This window comes from Canis lupus, chromosome 27, assembly GCF_011100685.1.
Source record: "Canis lupus familiaris isolate Mischka breed German Shepherd chromosome 27, alternate assembly UU_Cfam_GSD_1.0, whole genome shotgun sequence".
In the NCBI taxonomy this organism is placed as follows: Eukaryota; Metazoa; Chordata; class Mammalia; order Carnivora; family Canidae; genus Canis; species Canis lupus.
The window spans coordinates 34,984,589-35,006,993 of NC_049248.1; the positions used below are offsets into that span (position 1 = coordinate 34,984,589).

At 35.0% G+C, this 22,405-nt stretch overlaps 1 protein-coding gene across 36 annotated transcripts in view; it reads left to right on the plus strand.

The window, feature by feature from the left end:
• The window catches only part of PPHLN1 (periphilin 1), a 147,312-nt gene that overhangs the window by 25,526 nt on the left and 99,381 nt on the right, over positions 1-22,405 (plus strand). For 26 of the 36 annotated variants that reach the window (XR_005380046.1, XR_005380047.1, XR_005380048.1 and 23 more), the window contains 2 exons: positions 2,356-2,520; positions 4,818-4,879. Coding sequence is in view for 31 of the 36 variants with exons in the window: in XM_038577353.1 (XP_038433281.1) it covers positions 2,356-2,520; positions 4,818-4,879 (227 nt within the window). In the remaining 5 variants the exon portion in view is untranslated. The remainder of the gene's footprint in view (positions 1-2,355; positions 2,521-4,817; positions 4,880-22,405) is intronic. The other 10 variants (XM_038577358.1, XM_038577364.1, XM_038577367.1 and 7 more) reach the window with 1 other exon arrangement.

Below are 22,405 nucleotides of genomic sequence, written 5' to 3' on the forward strand. Positions count from 1 at the left end.
TCTGATTTGTACATAATGGTGCCAATGTTTTCCAAGATATTTCTAAAATGAAGACTCCAACCATATCTGTACCTGAAGCCTTGTATACTTCTGTTAGCTTATACAAAGAAAAATTACATGTTTATAGCTCAATGTATATTGTACAAGAATTTCAAACACTGATGGTGTTTCTAATCAGGTCTGGCATTGCTGGTAATATAAAATACTGTTTGAACTTTCTTTGTAAAAAAATTTTTTTTTTGAAAAAAATTGAAATCTTTGCCTCCCATCATGGATTTTATTGGAAATAAAATCCTTGAATGGTATACTTGGATCAGATAGGAACTTTCTGATACTATAGTCTTGCTTTGTCATAAACTCCTATTGTTCTCTTCATTTCCTTAAATCTTTTCGTATAACTAGGGAGTTTTCTTTAAGAATAGACACCTATAGAGGTGAGATAGTATAATATATTTAAACACTCTAAAAACATGTCAGTTTGATCTTCATTGCTAGATACAGATTTGCCATTAGGAGTTTTTTCTGTTGCTGATTAACGACTTTGGAATGTTTTCATGTATTATTATTTGGAAAAAACACTGTTGAATCTGTGACTAAATGTGATTTGGGTATTTGAAAGTTTTACCATACGCGTTTTATAATCCTCAAATTTTTAACAAAGGCAAAAGTTGTTTTGTAAAGTAATAAGCTCTCTATTCATAAAAATGTTTAGACATGCATACTTACCCCACTATCCCTCCAAATAAATATATACAAACAAACAAGGATATTATAGAATGGAATTTTATGGCTTCTTGGAATTGGAGAAATCAGTGATTCTAATTTTATGAATAACGAATTTTGATTTAGAAAATAATTATAAGGTCGCTTAATTTTGGCTTAATGTTGAAAATTTTTAGAAGTTCAATGGTTGCTTAGATTTAATTGAAATCTCTATTGAAGGACAGTTTTTACAAGACACAGCCAGTGGGTTCATTTATATTTTATGTAAACATATAAAATATGTGTACAATTTAATGTCTCACATACTAAAGAAGGAAACCACCTTGTATCTCCAGCTGAATAAATTAGGTAGATCCTTTTAGCTCTCAGATATAGCTATTGGTTTTATTTTTTCTTGATACATTAACAAATTTCCTATCCATTGGGAAATTTGAATAGGACATAGTAACTTAATAATTGGATAGTTTTAGTTATTAATGCTAAGAAGTAATTTAAGGAAATAGACACTTGGTGGAATTGTGTTGTACCTAGATATGAAAAAGGTAATCGAAACCGCGAACATTTTTGAGCACTTAGTGTGCCCTGTACATTGTACTAAATGCTTTACAGTGTGTTTTTCATTTAGTCTTCACAACAACTCCTTGAGGTAGGTATTAGTATTAATCTATTGGACAGATAATGAAACTGAGACCTAAAGATGGTGTAATAATGCCCTGAATGTTGGGCTTTATTTTTTTAATTTGTCAAATCAGTTAACTTAAATTGATTATGTCTTATACTTTGATAGCTTTCTAATTTCATTCACATATACTTTATCTGATGTTGGTAGAAAGACATACCATTAATGCTCAAGCCCAGATTATTTACAAATAATGTATTCTGTAGCTCTTTAGTTCTTACTGTTTATAACCGTCTTTTCAGTTATTTCACAGAAGCTACTAACCTAAAAGTTGTTCTTCTCCATCCATCTCCCTCCATCCAATTTCTCAACCCCTGCAAAAAACCATTTAATTTCTAAAACTTTAAAACATTAACAACATACTACTTTGAAAATTAGTTCAAATTTTATATCAGGTTTTATTTTGCTTCCAGACCTGTGAAGTCAAAGGCTTTCTTCTCTCCAGTGCTTCTGGAGAAATAGCAGAATGTTTCCTCTTGATGATTCTAGCCCAATATTACCTCCCTGTTTGCTGCTGTTTGTGTGTGAAGATTTTGTATTTCTTCTAAACAGTATTCTTCGAACACAGTAGACTAAAGATGGGTGCTATCTTAAATGGTTTTGTTTCTAAACTCCTTAGGCAATTAGGATTAGAGCTACTGTAGCATTCTTTCCATAGTTTACTTTTTATTAAAACAATAACATTGTATTTTTTTCTTTTATTTATGATTCCTTTTTAGCATTGCTGCTTGTTTTAAACACCTGGCTTTCTTCATTGAACAATTTTGTTTCCTTTAATCCATGTGAAAACCTTACTATTAGTTATATTCATGTTATTTCATTAATGCATTTTTGTTTGTTTATACATTTACTCTATTTGATTAAGGATAAGAACTCCTGTACTTTTTAAAAACCTTTCCAAAACCAAATAGAGAAATTAGTGATTTTTATATATTTCTTTTTGTCTGTTTTAGGATGGCTACCATAGAGTAGTTAATATTGTGCCAAAGAAACCACCACTGCTAGACAGACCTGGTGAAGGAAACTACAATAGATATTACAGTCATGTTGATTACCGAGAATATGACGAGGGCCGCAGTTTTTCTCATGATCGAAGAAGTGGTCCACCTCACAGAGGAGTATGTAAATTTCCCCCGTGTACTAATTGTTATTTATTATAAGTTAAAAATCATGTAATTTTTGAAATTTATGTGACTGGCCATGAAGGTAGTTGAATAAACACTTCCTGCTTGATGCTCTGTTGAATTGCCTGCTAGAGCTGTCAAATGGGAACTGGTAGTGGAAAATCTTGGGACAAAGTGGGTAAGCCACTCTGGGTAGCTCTATCTAAATGACACTAATTCCAACTAGCCTGTGTTTTTAACCCCTATATTGCAAGGATTTGCAGAAGCAGATAAAGGTAATCTTTATTGCTTTGGTTCTCAGTAAGTGATGAACAGGTAGTTACCATCTCTTATTGGATGTACCCACTTATAATTACTTTGATTATTTTCGTCATGATGAAATGCTGTGGGTGAGGTCGGGTTACAGTTGTTGAACTTCAGTCTCATTTTTGTTATACTTATGAAAGTCTACTTAGTAACTCAAATTAGCTCTCAAAATACTGTCCTATATAAAATAAGCACATTTTAAATGTTAGCTTCTATTATTACCATTATTGTTGCTATTGTATTTTGTTTCTCTTAATCATCTTTAATAATCTAGAAGTATGTATTTAATGTTGCAATAATCTATCACTGAACTTGATTGCAACTATTCCTTGATGCCATTCCTTGGACTTAGCTTGTGTGTTTACATCACTCCTCTGCTAGACTGTTTTCCTATATTTTCTCTTTTCTCCCTCCCCTACTAAATAATATTATAATTAACAGTATATAGTCAAACATTGTTTATATTAAAATTTGACCTCACATTGGCTGTTGGAATTACTTTCCATACTTTACCCTCAAAGAAACAGAGGTAAGGTGATTTACCCAAAGTTGGGTATGTATGGAAGTCCAGTTCTCTTACAACTGCATCATGGTGACCTTTGACAATTCTAAAGTAGTAATGAGACTATTCAGGATTTTCTTGTCATTTTGAAGTGTGGGATGCATAGCTTCTTTCTTCTAGAAATGATTTTTGTTTTGTTAAATTTTTAAATGTCATGCTGTTCCTTTAAGGAAGAGGGATTTAGTGTTGAAAAGTTAACATTATATATTATCTCTAACCTAGAAATACTAGATTTTGCCTTTGGAGCCATTATTCCAGGTAGTCTGATGAAGAAAAAATTTGGCCTTTGCATAAAGTTGTTTTCCCTCTTAGAAAAATCAAATATGGCCTTTTAAAATAGGTAGGGAATTTTGGATTCATTAGACCAATTTGTATGTGAATCCCTATGAATATGATTTCTTTCCCTAAAACCTTGTAGCATAACAGTGCCTCAGCAATAGTTTTTTTTTTTTTACAAATTGTGTTTATTCATACTTTATACAACGTTTTCTCTTTATATTCTCCTCAAACAAAAATAAGTCCATTTGAGATCCTTAGGACTCTTGTGATGTGAATTTATCTTGAGTTCAGTTATATAAAATAAACTACTTCTTTAATCTCCTATCTTATAGCTGTTGAGTTTTTTCTTTTGTTTATATTTACTGTTGAGAAGGAAAATGATGAATGCATTACTCTTATATGAGAGAGGATATGCTAAAGAGGAAGATGAAGGTAGCATTTATTTTAGCTGAATTAGTATTTCTGATTGTAAATAATTCACGTTATATTGTTATATATGTAATTTTCAAGTAATTGGGCATGAGTTACTATGTTTTTTTGAATGTAGCTTTTCAAATATATCTGTTTTAGAGGACAAAATATACTTTTTTGATTAATTTTAAACTTAGCACCACATCTTGCTCTAACATAGCTTATCAGTAGGTGATAGCTTATTGTATTATTTTTAATTATGGATTTTAATGAAAATCAAGATGAGAAAAGGAAACTTGAACAAGAAAAATGGGAAAGTAAATTCTTCATTGGGCTTGAATTTGAAAATTGGTGAGGGAACTTAACAGAAGGAAAATAAAATGAAAGGTCAAGAAATGTGAGCTTGATTAAATTGAACCTTTGTTCTTGTAATGGTCCTTAGCTGTTGTGATGTTGGCATATGTTTTTGGCAATAAGACTGTTAAGGGCCTACCAAAGAAATACCTTAAGCATTCATAAAGCTCCATCTAGTAAATTACTTGTTGAAATGGATGACTTGCTCTATCTTTTTTTTCCTTTTTTATGTTTATGAAGCTCAGAGTAATTCAGAAAGGTGTTTAGGTCCTCATATTATTTTGATCTTAGAGACTAATTTTCAGTAGTATTGTTAGATATATCCTACTTGGCCAAAATAATGTAAGCAAATATCTAAATAGCTTTTTTTATTTTGCAGGATGAATCTGGCTATAGGTGGACAAGAGATGATCATTCTGCAAGCCGACAGCCTGAGTACAGGTAAAAAGATGAACTTAATATCATAACTACTTTGATACTTGATTCACTAAGATGTCTGGTATTGAAATCTAATCTCAAGGCTCATAGATGAAATATTTTTTATTAGGATTTATAATTTTGAGAGCAACAGTTTTGTGACTGTAATATAATAGTACTAATAGAATTCTGTATCTATGGGTGTTTTGAAAACTGATAATGAAAAATAATGTTTGAATTATTGATATATTCTCATCAAATTAATTATTAAGTTATTCCTAATGTGTAATATGGATTATAAGGGTTCTGTTTAATTAGAAGATTAAGGCTTTTTTTGTCCCTCCAGAAGATTTGCGTCATTACAGAGTGTCTTTTATTAACACATTTTAGAATAACTTCAGTCATTGTTAGCCTTAGTTACTTACAGAGGCATCTGATAGAATAGTTAGAAAAAAAAAAGATGGGTAGATATAATCAAGTTGTATTTTTACTTTTTTAGATTATTTGAGAGAAATGAGCAGAGGGGAGAGGCAGAGGGAGGAGGAGAAGCAGACTTCATGTTGAGCAGGGAGCTCAACGTGGGGCTTGATCCCATCATGACCTGAGCTACCCAGACACCTCTAAAGTTTGTAGGATTTGTTTGTTTGTTTTAAATGACTTCACTACAAAGGAAGTAGTAGAAGTTATAAAAGGAGCTTTTTAAAGATGAGGACACCTGGGTGGCTTGGTCAGTTAAGCACTCAACGCTTTATTTTGGCTCAGGTCATGATCTCAGTATCAATCTCAGGGTCATGAGATTGAGCCCTGTGGAGATCAGGCTCCATGCTCAGCAGGGAGTCTACTTGGGATTCATTTTCTCTCGTCCTCCCTCTTCTCTGGCCCTTCTCCCCTCAAAAAAATAAATCTTAAAAAAATATATATCTCTTACGAACTGTTAGAGAATAACCTATAGACAAGGGAAAGTAGTCAAATGCTACAACTCTCTAGGTGCCAGAAGTAGACAACAGGATTCAGTGGATCAGAGCAAGGCAGTTTGTTACTCATAGCACCTCAGTCATCAGGGGCATTGATGTCCCTTATGTGATGGGCAGAGATGGTGGCTCTGCATACAGTGACATGCACTGCAGCTGAGGAACACAGGGTCAAGAGCTTGCTACTTTTTTGTAGGAAGCGGGAAGCAAGCAAGCCAGTATTTCACTCAGAGTGAGCAGTCACATGTTATGCTGTGGTCACCTTGACCTATTTAATTGTCTGTATGACCAGCTACAGAAACTGTTCAGTGTCAGTGGATGGTAAGGTCTTACAATTTAGAGTACACAGCAGGGATGTGCAGGGATGGACTCATGGTGGACTGCCTTTCCCAATAGAAGTAATAAAGAAAATAGATTCTGAAAAATACTTTAATTAAATTTAATTACTGTTAAATATAACACAGTAAGTTTTAGCCAGCTAGGAATGGAAGAGAATTTCCTTTATCTTATAAATGTGATTTGCTGTACTGAATGGTAGAGTTAGAAGCATTAGCTTTAAAACCAGGATGAAGCAAAGATGCCTGTTGTTATTGCTTCTATTCATCATGGTAAGGTCTCAGCCTCCACAGTAAGACAAGAAACATACAGTTGTAAGGGTTAGAGTGAAGGAAAACTATTTACAGATGTTAAATTATCTATGTAGAAGATCCAAGAGAGTCTATAGACTATTAGAACTGTTAGCAAAGTTCAGTATAATGAAATCAACTGATAGTGTAAGTTAGAAAATTAATTTACAAATATTTTCTATAACATAAAAACTATAAGGAGTAATGAGAATATAACAAAACTGTGTGAAATCTATGTAGATGAAATTGCAAGTCATTTCTAAGGGACATTTAAAAAGACCTGAGTAAAAGGATATATGTGACATCCTTGACTGAGAAGAGACAGTATCATGAAGATATCAGTTCTCAAATTCAGGTGTTCATTCAGTTTGGTTCCAGTGTAAGTTTTGGATTTTTCCCCAGGGAAGTTGGTAAGCTGTTTCTAAAGTTACTATGAAGGAATAAAGGGCCAAGTGGCAAAAATAGCCTTGAAAAAGATGTGAAGACTCAATATACTATCAAAATTTATCAAGCTCTAGTAATGTAAACAGTCAAACAAGACAGGGAGTTTAGAAGGAAACCTAGATATATCCAGGAGTTGGGGATATAGCAACAGCGGCACTACAAATCAAATGGGGAAAAGAATGAACTTTTCAGTAACTAGTGTTGGGACAAATGGCCATCCATTAGGGAAAAAAAAATGAAATTGGAAGCCTAGCATATCAAAATATCTGGTATAACAAAGACTAAATGTGTAAAGCAAAAGTGTAAGAAAAACTGTTGATTAGATTAGCTAATGGTTTGTATTTACTCCAAAGAAACAGTTCTCAAGTTGATTTAGTTGATTTCAGTTTTTAAAATAATAGTTTGTTTCTATCTTTATTCTCTCTTCCTTTTTTAGCACTTTATTATTTTCCTTATGTGTGTATATAATTTTACATAAATAAAATCATATGTGGGGCTCCTTGTTTCCTATAGTCATGTTGACACTGTGTGTTCTATATTTTTCTCTATATTCATAAACATTTCAAGTATTGTTAATGAGATCATATTCGTACTTTTCTGTACAAAACATTGTCTAATAAATCTGAGTATATAATGCTACTTCATAACAGTACTTTAGTTTTTATGGCATGGATTGCCAAAAGTGGAATTTCTGGGTCACAGGATGTACATATTTTACATTTTAATAGATATTTTCAGGTTGTCTTCTAAAAGTCTGTAACACTTATGTTTCAATTTTTGAAAAAAAAAATCTAACGTTTTAATTTGGATATTTTATTTTTCTTTCCATCTTATTTATGAGTATAAGTAGAGTTTGAAATTTCTTTTAAGAATTGCTATAACTGTATCCCATAGATTCTTATCTTTAAAATTTTTTTTTAAGTAGACTTCACACTAAGTGTGGAACCCACCGTGGGGATTGAACTCACGACCCTGAGATCAAGACCTGAGCTGAAATCAAGAGTCAGACACTTAACCAACTGAATCACCCAGGCGCCCCTGATAGATGGCAATTTTATACTGATTTAAACATAGTATATTCTAGTTACTCTGTAATCAGTGTTGCCTATACTTGTACTCTGTTTGAAATTTTTTGGTATAGTGTTCATTCTATATGGTATATTCATTCGATAAATATTTATTGAGTGACTGGTATATGTCAGATATTCTTCTACCCTCAGGGGATAAAAAGATTCTGTTCTCATTAGCCTACTTTTTAGTATGAATTATAGATAGTAAACATATAAAACAACATTTTTATGAAGGCAAATGAAATGGTAGTGGTATAGAAAGGGCTTCTTCCACATATTCTGTAGCTTCACCTGATGTTTGGGTGTCCTCAGTGACGCTTCAAATATCAGGCTATCACAGAAGCTATTACTTTTACAGGCTAGCATCTTTCTGGCTGTCTGTAGGTTGTTCCCTATTAGGTGATATCATTGAAGACTTTGTGAATGGCTGTTTTAGGGAGAAAAAAGATCACTGCATTGTAAACGATGCAGAGAGTAGTTGTGTATATTGGTTAAGAGAATTAACGTTCTGAGTATTTAGGAAAACCATGCTAACTAGTGTTTTTGTTTTTGTTGGGTTGTACACAATAATTATTTATGGGAAAAAATATTAGACTATTTAAAATATTCTATTTGATACAGTGTTTTAAATTTATAGAAAAGTTGTGAGAATAAATCAGAAACTGCTAAATTTTCACCAGAAACCAACCCCAGTAATGTCTCCCACAATGCCCCAATAATGTGTTTTATAGCAAAAGATCTAATCCGAATTCTTAGGTCATATTTTTGTAGACTTCTTTAATCCGGAACAATTCTTCAGTCTATTCCTTGATTTTGTTTTGTTTTTGTGGCTCACTGTTTTGGGCAAGATGAACACAGAGCAGACATTTTGTAGACTGTTTCTCAAATTTAGGTTTGTCTAATGTTTATGGTTAGATTTCAGTTATACATTTTTGCCAGGACAGTCCCTGAAGTGATGCTATTTTCTTTTTATTGCATCCCATTAGATTACACATGTTGTTGATTTGTTCCCTTATCGATGGTGTTGACTTTTATCAGTTGATTAAGATGGAGTCTGCAAAATTTCTTCACTGCGAGGTTAGCTTCCTTCCCTGACATTTGTGTGTGTGTGTGTGTGTGTGTGTGTGTGTGTGTGTTTTTAAGATTTTATTTATTTATTCATGAGAGACACAAAGAGGCAGAGACATAGGTAGAGGGAGAAGCAGGCTCCTCACAGGGAGCCTGATGCAGGACTTGATTCCCGGACTTGGGATCATGCCCTGAACTGAAGATAGACCACTTAACTACCCAGGCATCCCAATATTAGTTTTTTTTGGGGGGGAATACTTTGGAACTATGCGAATATGCCATTCTTCATCTCATTTTCACCCACTAGTCTAGCATTCATTGGTGTTTCTTGCCTGAATTATCAATATAATTGTTTGTAATGGTAATTTTATAATTAGACTGATCTTTTTATTACCTGTTATCAGTTTGTGAGGAAGTGCTTTCTCTTCTCTCCACCACCCACTTTAAGAAAAAACACAGGGATCCCTGGGTGGCACAGCGGTTTGGTGCCTGCCTTTGGCCCAGGGCGCGACCCTGGAGACCCGGGATCGAATCCCACGTTGGGCTCCCGGTGCATGGAGCCTGCTTCTCTCTGCCTATGTCTCTGCCTCTCTCTCTCTCTCTGTGTGACTATCATAAATAAATAAAAATTAAAAAAAAAAAAAACACAGAACTTTGTTTTATATCACCATAGACTTGTGGATTCCTATCTTATTCAGTATGTTATAATCTGTTACTAACATCATTACGATGTTCAAATTTGGTCTGTGAGAATCCCTTCAAGGTAGCGCCTGTGTTTTTTAAAAAAATACTTTGTTGTAGTGGCATATGTTTAACGTAAAATATGCCATTTTAACCATTTTTAGTACACAGTTCACTGGCATTAATTATATTCACAATGTCAGGTAAAGTGGTTACACCAAAAAACACTATTTTCAAAACTTTTTTCCATCATAATGAAAACTATACCTGTAAAGCAATAACTCCTCATGCCTCCTTATGCCTAGCCCAGGGCAGCCACCTTTCTACTCTGTGCCTTTAAAAATTTGCCTATTCTTGGTATTTCATATATGTGGAATCATACAATATTTGTCCTCTTGTGTTTGACTTCTTTCACTTAGCATGATGTTTCCAACATCATGGTATAATGTCAGAATGCCATTCCTTTTTATTGGTGAATAATATTCCATTTTATGTATTTACCCACATTTTGTTTATCCATTTGTCTTCTATTGGATATTTGAATTGTTTCTACCTTTTGGCTATTGTGAATAATGCTGCAGTGACCATTGACTCCTAAGTATCTATTTTGAGTCTCTGCTTTCAGTTCTGGGTACTTAACAAGGAGTAGAATTGCTGGGTCATATGGTAATTCTATGTTTAGCTTTTTGAGGAACCAGCAAACTACTTTCTGTAGTGGCTATACCATTTTACATTCTCACAGTGTACAGGGTTCCCAGTTTCTTACATACTCACCACCACTTATTATATTACTTTTATTATTGTCTGTGTATGTGCACATGGGGGCATTCTGTTAAGTGATTTTAAAAATTAAAACCTAGATCACAATTATTTCAGGTTCTAGTTATTTTGTAAATATAGTTATAGCAAGCTATGGCCTAAAATGTTCACAGGCACTATCTGTGTAATGAAATGATTGATTCATTTATTCCCTGTGTAGTTTTTAAACTACTGCATGGTGGTGTGAGCATGAAAGTGAATAAGAGCTTCCAGAAGGAGGTTTTGTTCTTTGTGGTCAGGAAAGAATACTCTGAAATAACGACAAGTAACAAAGCAGAATGGGATGGGTTGTACTTCCTAGGGTAAGTTCTGACACTGAAGGAATTCAGAAGAATGATGATAAGTAAGATGATGAGGAAAGACTGAGGGGGGAGAGATCATTTGAGTTGAACTCTGAAGACTAGTTCTCATTTCTGTCAGAAGAGATGGATAGAGCTAGAGGAAGACTAAGTGGCTGCGACATAGCAAGCAAGTACATAGTATGTACATGATGGGGACGTTTTGGCTGAAGCACAGATGCTAGTGGACATCTGAGTTGCTGGAGTCTGGCAGACAGAGTGGGAATAAAATTGCATAGAAGTCAGGTTCGGAGATGAATTTGGGGGAATCCTTGGTATAAAAGTCATCTTTGAATTGGGCTTTGGGTGCTTGTGCCTGGCAGCGTTCTACAGGCAGGAGGGAATGACACATTTCAGGAATAACATCAGCTGGCATAGAATACATAGAGAAAAGGTAAGATGCAGCCGGAGGGTTGGTGTGGCACAGCTTTTGTAGGTTTCCTCTTTAAAACCTGAGGTGAAGGGAGGGCAGGTGGAGAATTTGAGATGATGGTTGGATGAATAATGGAAGGGGGTCAGGTTGCAGAGGGTCTTCCCTAGAAGCTCAGGCATCTTGGAAGCTCAGTGCTAAACTGCAGCTCAGTGAAATCTTGTTGAAGCTTATATTCCTTTAAGATTTTTTTTTTTTAAATAGGAGTGTGAGCTAATTTTAGCTAAATCTAATATGTGTGTATGAAAATGAATGCTGCTTTTGAAATGTAGTGCATGCAGTGTCTGTTTTCATTTAAAATATTTCCTATATTCTTTTTGAAATGATTTTATGAATGGGATACCTGGGTGGCTCAGTGGTTGAGTGTCTGCCTTTGGCTCAGGTTGTGATCCCAGCGCCCTGGGATTGAGTCCAGCATTGGGCTCCCTGCAGGGAGCCCGCTTCTCCCTCTGTCTGTGTCCCTGCCTCTCTGTGTCTCTCATGAATAAATAAATAAATCTTAAAAAATAAAATAAAATAAATGGTTTTATGAAGATTTTCAGTGGAGCCCTGTACATATTAACAATTCCAGCATTTCCTATGATCTTTTCCACCATTAATTTCTCTCATGTAAAGAACTTGCAAAACAACAGAAAAGATGTTCCGATGTCCCTCCTACATCTGTGGTCCCCTGGGCTCCCCTCACACCCTCACTGGCTTCAGACTGGTCCTGGCTCCCCGCCCCTGGGGAACAAGTACCCCTGTATTTCTAAAACAACTATTTATTTTAGGAAAAAAAAAAAGAAAAAAAAAAACCAAAAACACTCTCTGTTCATCTTGGTTCTGTATCTCATGTGATAGGTATAAATCACATTGTACCACCTACTTGACTCTGGAGCAGTTGTTCATTTGTGGTAATTAATTTACTGTACTTTGATAAATCATTAATATGGGGATGTTTTATAACATTTAGAGGTTTTTCTGGAGGCTTCGTGTGGACTTCTTTTCTTTTTGAGGTATAATTGATGACATATTGTCCTTACAGTTTTTATTGTTGTTTCCTTTATGTAGATTCTTTTTTTTTTTGAGGTATAATTGACATATGACATTATAGTATCCTTATCCTTTATCTTGTTGTTATTATTGCCATCTTGGTAAGTGTAAATTTGTATCTCACTATGGTTTTCATTTACATTTCCCTAACAAGTTAGTGATGAGCAACATTTCATGTGCCTATTGGTCACTTGTATCTTCTTTGAAGAATTATCTACTCATTTTTGACCCATTTTATTATTTATTTATTTAAAAAAAGATTTTATTTATTTATTCATGACAGAGAGAGAGAGAGGCAGAGACACAGGCAGAGGGAGAAGCAGGCTCCATGCAGGGAGCCTGACGTGGGACTCGTTCCCAGGTCTCCAGGATCACACCCCGGACCCAAGGTGGCGCTAAACCACTGAGCCACTGGGGCTGCCCTTGACCCATTTTAAAATTAGACTGTTTGCCTTTTTGTTGTTGAGGGTTTTTGTTGTTGTTGTTGTTGTTGAGTTTTAGAAGAGTTCTTTATATATTCTGGATATTAAATCCTTAACAGATATATGGCTTGCATATATTCTGTTCTTTTGGTAATGTCCTTCAACATTCAAAATTCTAATTCTAATGAAGTCTTATATCTCTATTTTTTCTTTTGTTGCTAATGTTTTTAGTGTCATATCTAAGAATCAATTGCTAAATCAGTGTTGTTTTGTTATGACTTGTCCACATCATTCTTTGATCAGTTCCTTACCTGTGGATGTAGGATGTTCCAGGTTATTTTATGCTTTCTCTGCCCCAGGCCTAAAGTCTAAGCTATTTCTCTAAGGAGAGTAGGTTCTCTTTAGTGGAAAGTCCAAGATCTGGACACTAGTGTGCGTGGATGCGTGTATGCACACACACATACACGCATGTACACTTTTTTTTTTTGCACATACTCTTTCTGTGTTTCTTTTTATACATTATTTACATATATTGAAGATCATGGGTTTGTGGCAGTATTCTTTCCTCTTTTCTATACCATATTTTACCCCTTTCCATTAGTGAAAAACCTGGCTCCCAGTTTTTGGAAGAGACAGTCCTCTGTGAGTCTCTTGCATTCCTACACATCTTGCCAAGATATGCCAAGAATGCAAGGCCCTGATCACTTTTACCCATGCTATTTCTCAGAGTTGAATTTGTAGTGAACATTCTTGAAAGATAAGGTAGTTCTCCCTCTGTATCAAAGAGTAGACTTACTTATTGCTGTGTAAAAATAGTGGCTTCCCCATGTTTAAGTATTCCTTAGTTGTGAACCAAACTTACTATATGTGCAGCATCGATCTTAGCTTATATTACATCATTCCTGTGGGACTTGGAACCAGGTTTTCACAAATAAGCCAATGCTATGTTGCTTGCTGTGCTGAGAATAATAAAATCCTTTTTGTCTCAGGAGTCTTGTGTCTTCTACCAATATCCATGAAGCAGTAATTTTCTAACTTATTAGCTTGTAAGTAGGATAAAATCTGATCCCAGACTTGAAACCAGTATCTCAGTAGTTTTGCTCACATTCTTTGTGTAGTTAGTCTTCTGACCCCTGGCTCTTCCTTCTTGCACTCTCCAGCACTTTACTTTTGGAGGTTGCCGTCACTGGCTGCTACTAGGCCACCTGGCTTCACACCATCTTCCACAGGTCCATTACTGGCTGTGGAACTTCCAGTTTATAATTTATCTACTCTTTTTCACTTACTATTTTATGTGTTTCATACTATAGCGCATTATATACTTTATAAATTATATATATTTCATACCAAATAAGCATGGAGTCATTGGAAGCAACTGGATTAAATAACAGATAACAGGAAAAATGATGTATTGTTTCCTGTCATCCTCCCACACTCCCACCCTCACTCTAAAAGTTATCACTTTTTTCTTTAATAAAGCCATGTACCTGATAATTTATCCACATTTCAAGCATATCATCATCTATTCATCTTGGTTCTGTATATATAGTGATTTTTGTTATCTCTATTCAAAACACACTTGAAGTAGATAAAGTTCAGAATATATTAGGATCCACTTCATTTCATATTCAAGAAACATGTCCTACTTTACCAAGGGTTGTTAATTTAGCCTGAATGAGGTGGTTTTTAACATCATTTCCCCCCTACCCCGCCCCATAGTTATGAGGTCTTAGAATAAACTTTAGGATGGAACTGATATAAAGTATTAAATAGTATTTAGAAGTATAGAACACGAAAAAAAAAAAAAAGCATAGAACACGAGTGTCAAAAAAAAAAAAAAAAAAAGGAACATGAGTGTCACCACATGGCCAGCATATTTTATTTTAAATACTGAAGGGTTTTTTTTCTGTATTTACATATGGAAAATTTTGATAAAGTAGTTTAGTATTTTTATACTTAATTTTTTTAAAGCAAAGGTTCATTTCTTAATTTTTCTTTTAAAGATTTTATTCATTTATTAGCGCACTAGAGAGAGCATGAGCAGGGGAAGGGGCAGTGGGAGAAGCAGACTTCCTCCCCAGCAGGGAGCTGGATGCAGGCCTCGATCCCAGGACCAAGGACCACGACTCGAGCCGAAGGCAGACATTTAACCAATTGAGCCACCCAGGTGCCCCTAAAGCAAAGGTTTAATTTTAAATTTTATTAAAGTGATTTTATCTTCTTAGTTGAGATACTATTTGACAAAAATACTACAAAAATCTTTGGCTTATTAGTGGTACAAATGTTTATTGAGTGTTTACTTTGTGTAGGCTACTGTGTTGATATCACTAGTTTAGAGTCCAGTAAGTAAATAGATGCATAAGGAGATAGCCTAATATGATACATGCTGAAGTTGCATAAAATGCTGCAGGAAGACAAGCATTTACCCTGTTCTGGTGTTTTATTGAAGATTTCCTGTAGGAGCAGATAATATGAACAAACATGAAGAAAAAGTAAGAGTTACCCAGAAGAAGAATGGGGAACATGTTCCTGCAAAATGAGGAGCATGAGTAAAGCTGTATAAAGCATGATGTGTAGAGGTATTAATGGATACATATATGTGACCTAGGGAATTGTGAATTAAAGTATAACTAAGAAGTCTGAATAAATAGTTTTATTTATTTTTAATTTTTTAAAAATATTTTATTTATTCATGAGAGACAGAGAGAGAGAGAGAGAGGCAGAGACACAGGCAGAGGGAGAAGCAGGCTCCATGCAGGGAGCCCGATGTGGGACTCGACCCCAGGACCACGTCCCAGGCCGAAGGCAGGCACCAAACCACTGAGCCACCCAGGGAATCCCTGAATAGTTTTAAAAATACAGTTTTATTCTGTTGGCGTGGGGAACTCCTGAAAAATTTTTACCTGATAGACAGGCTGACCCAATAGGAATGTAGTTTCCTTTGTTTTCAGTGTAGAGGGTGATTTTTTTTTTTTTTTAAGATTTATTCATTTATTTTTAGAGGGTTGGTGAAGGGGTAAGAGAGGGAGAGAGAGAATCCCATGCAGATTTCCTCCCTGAGCACAGAGTGCAGTGAAACACAGGGCTTGATATCTCCTGACCCTTGCATCGTGAACTGAGCCTAAATCAAGAGTGGAATGCTTAGCCGACTGAGCTACCAAGTACCCCTGAAGCATGATTTTTTTTTTAAGGTGGCCCTGGAGATAGAACAAGAAATCATAAATATGTGAGTTAGAGAAGGGAGGTTGAAATGGAGAAAAGGTGAAATTTGATAAATGCTTATGAAGCGAAAAATTAGCAAGATGTGGTTATTGAATGTTGGAATAAAGATGAAGGAATTATCTGGGCTTTTGGCATTATCTGAGATTGGCATATAGGAGGAATGGTTTCAAGGGAGGAACTGCATTCAGAATTGATATTGTCCAAGGAGAGGATATAATTAGACAGGAGCAGTGAACTGAGGTCAGAACCGTTGGCCTTTATGGAAGTGATGGAAAATAAAACTTTTTAAACGATATTTGGGGTCAACAATGTCTGATGTAACTGAGTACTCCCGTAACATAAAGATTAAAATATCCTTTGGGTTTGGCTGTGTCAGGATGAATGAGATGTAAGGTAGTAAATTCAACCTAAGTGGATATATTTTTAAAAAATATGTAACTAAGATGGGAAACAGGGAATGCCATATGTTGAAAATATAGGAGACTTGCAGGTATCCATGAGGTGAAGATTGAGGACACTAGGAAGATAATCTAAAACTTTTTTTTTAAAGATGATCAGTGACTTGACCATATTTATAGGTTTTATAGGTTGAAGGGAAAAGAGGAATGTTGAAGGTACAAGGCAGAAAAGGGAAAACTGAACAAGTTAAATGAGGACCAGGATGAAGATCATTGTTTGAGGGGCTAACTTTTAACGGGGAAAAATCATATACCAAGAAAGAAAGGGTGAAATTAGGGATGGGACAGATGAAGACAGATGGGGAAAATGGATTTGGGCTGGCAGTTGAGGTAGTTCTTGCCTGAAAATTGCTGTATTTGGGGGGAAGTGGGGTAACTCATTGAGAAGGAAAGTTTTGGTGCTAGGTTAGAGGACTTTGGGAGGATTATCTGGATATTAGAGTAGCTGCTAAGGTGAATGGTAGATTGAGCTCACTAAATGATAAGTAAAAATATTGCTAGAGGAATTGAAGGCACAGTGGAAATTAGAGACCGTGTCACCATAGTGGGTCCAATCAATCAACTATACTAGTGAAGAAATCAAACGTTTTGGAATTAATTCAGATTTGGGGTTGGCTAAGCCAATGTATCAGAATTGCCAGGATGGGAAGTTGTTGGTATTTACAGTGCTTCAAATACTATAATTGAGGGTGGAAAGGCAGTGAGTGAGGCTAGGATGGGATTTGTGGCTTGCTAGAAAACACAGGAGGCTTACAGATATCTATGAGGTGGAATTACTGTAGGAGTGAAAAAACTAAAGGATAAGACATGGTAAGAATGCAGTATTGGATTCCAAAGATGAGCACTCTGGGTAATAAGTGACAACGTTTAGGATTTAAGTGTGTGGCTAAGGTATTGTGAAGAGGTAGGAGGTAGTTCACGACTTGCTACACCATTGCACAGATGATGCAAGTGAATTTTGAGTCACCCATGATGTGGGTAGGATGTGTTACAGTAGAGTGTATCCATGAATTTAGGAAATTTGGGAAAGTTATCAGAAGGTTGGTAATATGGGTGATGTGGGGTTATGGTGGGATAGCTTAGACTTAAATCAAGAGCTTATTGAGCTCTTTTTCTTTTTCCCTTTTCTTAGAAGATGGAGAATTTAGAACATAATCCTATGCATCTTATACTTCAAGAACTTGAGGCAGTTATCAGTGTGTGCTTAGTACTCAAGAGTTTTAGGGGAGGTATTTGTGTTCAAATACCAAGTTTCACTTAAAGAAGTTGGAAAGATTGGCTTATAAAGAGACTGAGGATATAAAAGCATTTAGAAGATCAACTCAGATTACTGTATTGTGTTGTTTATGTATACACTAATACAATGTTAAGCGTAAAGTACTTGTAACACTTATAGGAAAGCAGTTAACATACTCATTTATGTGTGGTAGTAGTAATGCCCCTCTCTCTTAGTGGAAATAACTCATGTATCCTACAGTAGAATGTCAAATGCTGAAGGTTGGATTAGAGCAGCTGCTTCTTGGTGCAAAGCTAATGTTTGCTATTTGGGAATATAAACATACTATTGCCTGCTTCAAAAGAAGTAAGAAATCCAGGATTTTAAAATGTTAAATCTGTTGAGTTTTTAGTGCTTACAAGTAAGTAAAATCAGAGTTTACAGTCTCTGGAGTAAGGCAGTAATCTGGGACTCTGAAATGAAGAGCATATAATAGCAACTTGTCTAATATGGTGGTTTCCAATCCCGACTGTACTGTGAATTAGTAGAGAGGTTTTTTTAAAAAAACACTAGTTCCTAGTCCTCACATTTGGAGATCTGATGTAATTGGCCTGTGCATCAGTATTTTTTAAAAGCTCACCAGATGTTCTAATGTGAAGCTAAACTTGAGAACCACTGGTCTAATAGGTAGTATGGAGTGACAGCAGTCCCAAAACCATAGGTTCATGTTAACAATGACTTCTCAGTACCTCTTCTCATTTATGGTAATTTCATCTGTCTTTATCCTTGACAACAGTTACTTCCTTTGCTTGTGTTTTTAAAACTTGTGTTCATAAGAATCACTTAGAAACTCATTAAAAATGAAAATTTCTAGGCTTCTTTTCAAGAGATTCTGATTCAGAAAGTGGAGATGTGGAATCTGTATTTTCACAAGCCTCCTGGATGATTGTGATGCAGGAAGGTCTGGAGATTGAAGTTTGAAAAATACTGCCCTATACCATCTGCTGCTGGTGACATATAAATCTGTATCTATAGCCTTGGCTTCTTTCCTGAGCTCTGTATTTCTATATTCTACTGTCTGTTAGACACATCTTCATTTGGGAACCTTAGACTTTTCACTGAAATGAAATACATCAGTCTTGAGACGACTTCTACCTGTTGTCCACACATCTTAGATACAGGTGGACTACATTTCTTGATCTTCTTCCTGCTAGTTGTGACCATATGGCTAATTTATCTCCAATATAATGTGAATAGGAGTTCTACATGTATTCTTCTGCACACATTTACCTTTTCCCATCTTGCAGGATGGGCCCTGGAATGGGATAACAGCAGATGTTTGACCTTGGAAGCCACATGTTGAACTAGAGTGGTCAAGCCTGGGTTCTAGGGTGATTGCGTGGAGCAGAATCTTTCACCCTGGAATGCCTACCCTAGACTGTTTTGTACAGATAAACTTCTTTTGTATAATGACTCAAGATGACATTTTTTTTGGTATTTATGTTATAGCATTTTAGGCATATCTTAACCTCTATAAGAATCGTCACTCTTGTAGGTATTAGAGATTAAACTGAATAATTCAGGTAAAATTACAGGTAATAATACAGGTAAGATATATTCTGACTAAGGATCTTAGTCCATATCTCATGCCTAAAATGCTTTGGATATAAAGATGTAGTTTTGTGAAAAGAGCTCTAGACCTGGGTCAACAAACTTTTCAACTCTGCTGCAAGATAATTGTTTGATTTTGGTAGTATGGTGTAGCAAATCCATTACCTTAAGGCACGGTGCCCCTGATATTTCTGCATTTAAGAAAAAACACTTGAGGTCTGTGCTTAACTTCTTTTTAAGTTTATACTATAAGTTATGAAGCCATTTTGTCAAAATGATTCTTGAAATCTTAATTCCTTTTTTAAAGTTCCTATTGACTAGAAATGAAGTAACTGATATTTTGTGTGGAATATTTGTGCATGTTGGATGTAGGAAGGAAAGAAAAATGAGGTCCTGAATAAGTAAAATGCCTTCATTCTCCTTCCACCCCCACCTTGTCCCACTCTGCTATCCTTCCTTCCTTCCTACTTTACTGAATTTTACTCTTAACCAGTAAATATTTTTGTGGAAACTGAAGAATCCATCACAGTTTGTCTGGTTTGATTGGTGTGAGGGGCAGGAATTACCTGGGGGATGTATATTAATAAAGGAGAATCAAGAGCTTCATGAATCTTTTGAAACCAGCATCCAAGGTAATTATAGTATAGATGGTCCAAGGAACACATTATGAGAAACGGTGCTTTACAGGGCATTAATTCTTTCCATCTTTCATTTTTCTGGTGACTTTGCCTTCTGTACATGCCCAGCACTATGGCTGAAATGTTTGAAATGTTTGTGATATAGTCGAAGACACTATCTTAACTCTCAAGTACTTTTTGGTAATAAAAACATTAGTTAAATATGTGGGTTTTGTTTTTGTTTTTTTGAGTCTTCATGGGAAGTATTCTAGTTGTACTGTTGTATTTGTTCAAAGGCTCTTTTTGATTTGCCTTATAATTTATTGTATTGAATTTATTATATGTATTGATTTCTTTATTTTCAACCTAGCTAGAAACCCTGTATGTAGTTTTGAAGGTTTTTGATGTTAAGTTTTCTTTGTATGGTAAATAGAACTTCATCTTAATTACAGTGCAAAGTTTTTACCCTGTGATTTATGGAATGACATTAAAAAACACACCCAAGTTTCCAGTATCCTGTTGCTCTATTCAGCATGCTTTAGGGCCATTGTTAAAACGAAAACCAAAATTCTTTAAAATCAAGATGATTACTTGCACAAAGAAAATTATACTAGATGATATCATTTGAATTTAATAGTTAATTATAAGTGTTGAACTAATACATGTTTAAAGAAAAATAGTATGACTAAACTTGTGATATTTCTATCAATCAGTTTTTCCCTTTTAATTTTTTTGAGTAAACTAATGATAATCTAGAGATTCATGTTTTGCATTTTAAGTACTCAGTGATGATTTCGTAAATGGCTTTGTTCTAATTTGTACAGTTCTTCAGGAAACAATACTATATTTTAATGGCTAGCTTAAATTTATTTTGCCTCTGTAATTTTAAATACATAGATTTTCTTGTTAAAATAGATTTTACATTTGAAGTAATTTTAATGAATCTTAACTAATGGTCAAGAAAACAGAAACCTCCAAGTATGTCAGAGGGTTTGAGTCATTAGCAGTCTAGGGCCACTTTAAAGAATTTAGGTCATACAAAACCAGGCTAGTTCATTTCCAGTTTACCCTGCTGTTATTGTGTAGCCCTTTGAGCTTTCAACCTTCTTCTTTGGTAAGATCTGGATTCTGTTTTTCTATCTTAATGCTGTGATACCATCAAAATTATTTCTCAGTTTTTCATCCTCTGAGATGCTGCTTCTGAAATTGGCAGGTATATTTAGAAAAGCAGCTCAATAAAGATGGATCTAGATCTCTGAGCTTCCTACTTGTCTTGCATATCGGTTTCATAGTTCTTTATTACATTTTTAGCTATCTGATGACTCTCAGCAGTTTGCTTAAAAAAAAAAAAAAAGCCCAGTTCTCCTGGATTTTCTCTTGCAGTTGTGATAAATGGAATCACGAAATTCCCAGGTTTTGGATGTAAAGTAGTTTTTGAATGTGGTGTTTTGTTGAAGTAGCGAAAATTGAGGTGAATCTTGAATTAAAGATATCTTTGTCTTGAACTCTGTGACATAGAAATATTTTTAAATGGTATGCCAAAGATTTTATTAGTAGAAAATGTCTATTAAATACGTAGTATAGAATTAAAACCATGAGTGAATGCACAGAAATACAAGCTGTTAAACTAAGGGCAACAGAACACTTAAAATTTTTCTATTTATAATTGTTTTATGTTTATTTATTAGTCATTTGATAGCATTTAGTTGCAATATGTAGCAGAAGGCACCGAGATTTAGGAAAAACAATGGCAGGAAGAAAATCTTTAACCTTTTATTTTATATAAAGGGCTATTTTTAAAAATGTTTTATTTATGAAAGCTTTTCTTTGAATCTGTTCACTGACTTCCTGCAGATTGGGTAAAGAGAATCATGATATTTGGAAATGACATTGAATGTTAAGAATTGCTGTGTTAGGGACTCCTGACTGGCTCAGTGGTTGAGGGGGTGTGATCCCAGGGTCCCAGGGATTGAGTCCCCCCATCGGGCTCCCTTCAGGGAGCCTGCTTCTCCCTCTGCCTATATCTCTGCCTCTCTCTGCCTATCATGAATAAATAAATAAAATCTTTAAAAAAGATTGCTGCATTAAGGTATAGCACTTTTCTGAATAAAGGAAAAGTAAATAGGAACAAAACTAAATAACAACAAAATAGAAGTTGCAGAGAGAATATCCTGCGGTGGAGCATCCTAATCACCTGACACTGATTTCTCAGTGATCCTCTGGGAAGATGACCTGAGACCATGTTAGTAGATGACCGCTATGGTGATCAAAAGAAATCATTAAAGTGTATTAATGATTTTCAGACAATAGGTGGTCTTACGCTTTTCCTTAAAGTAAATATTAAAAATGAAAATTCTCTTCTTAAAAGTTCCGTTTACATTCTTAAAAATTCCTATCAGATCATGTTAAATCACAAGGAGCTGTATTTTTATCACATTTTCATAAGCATATATACTTACTAGAGCATATAATGTAAAATACACAGTTCCAGGTAGGTGTACAGCTCAGTGAATTACCATAACTAT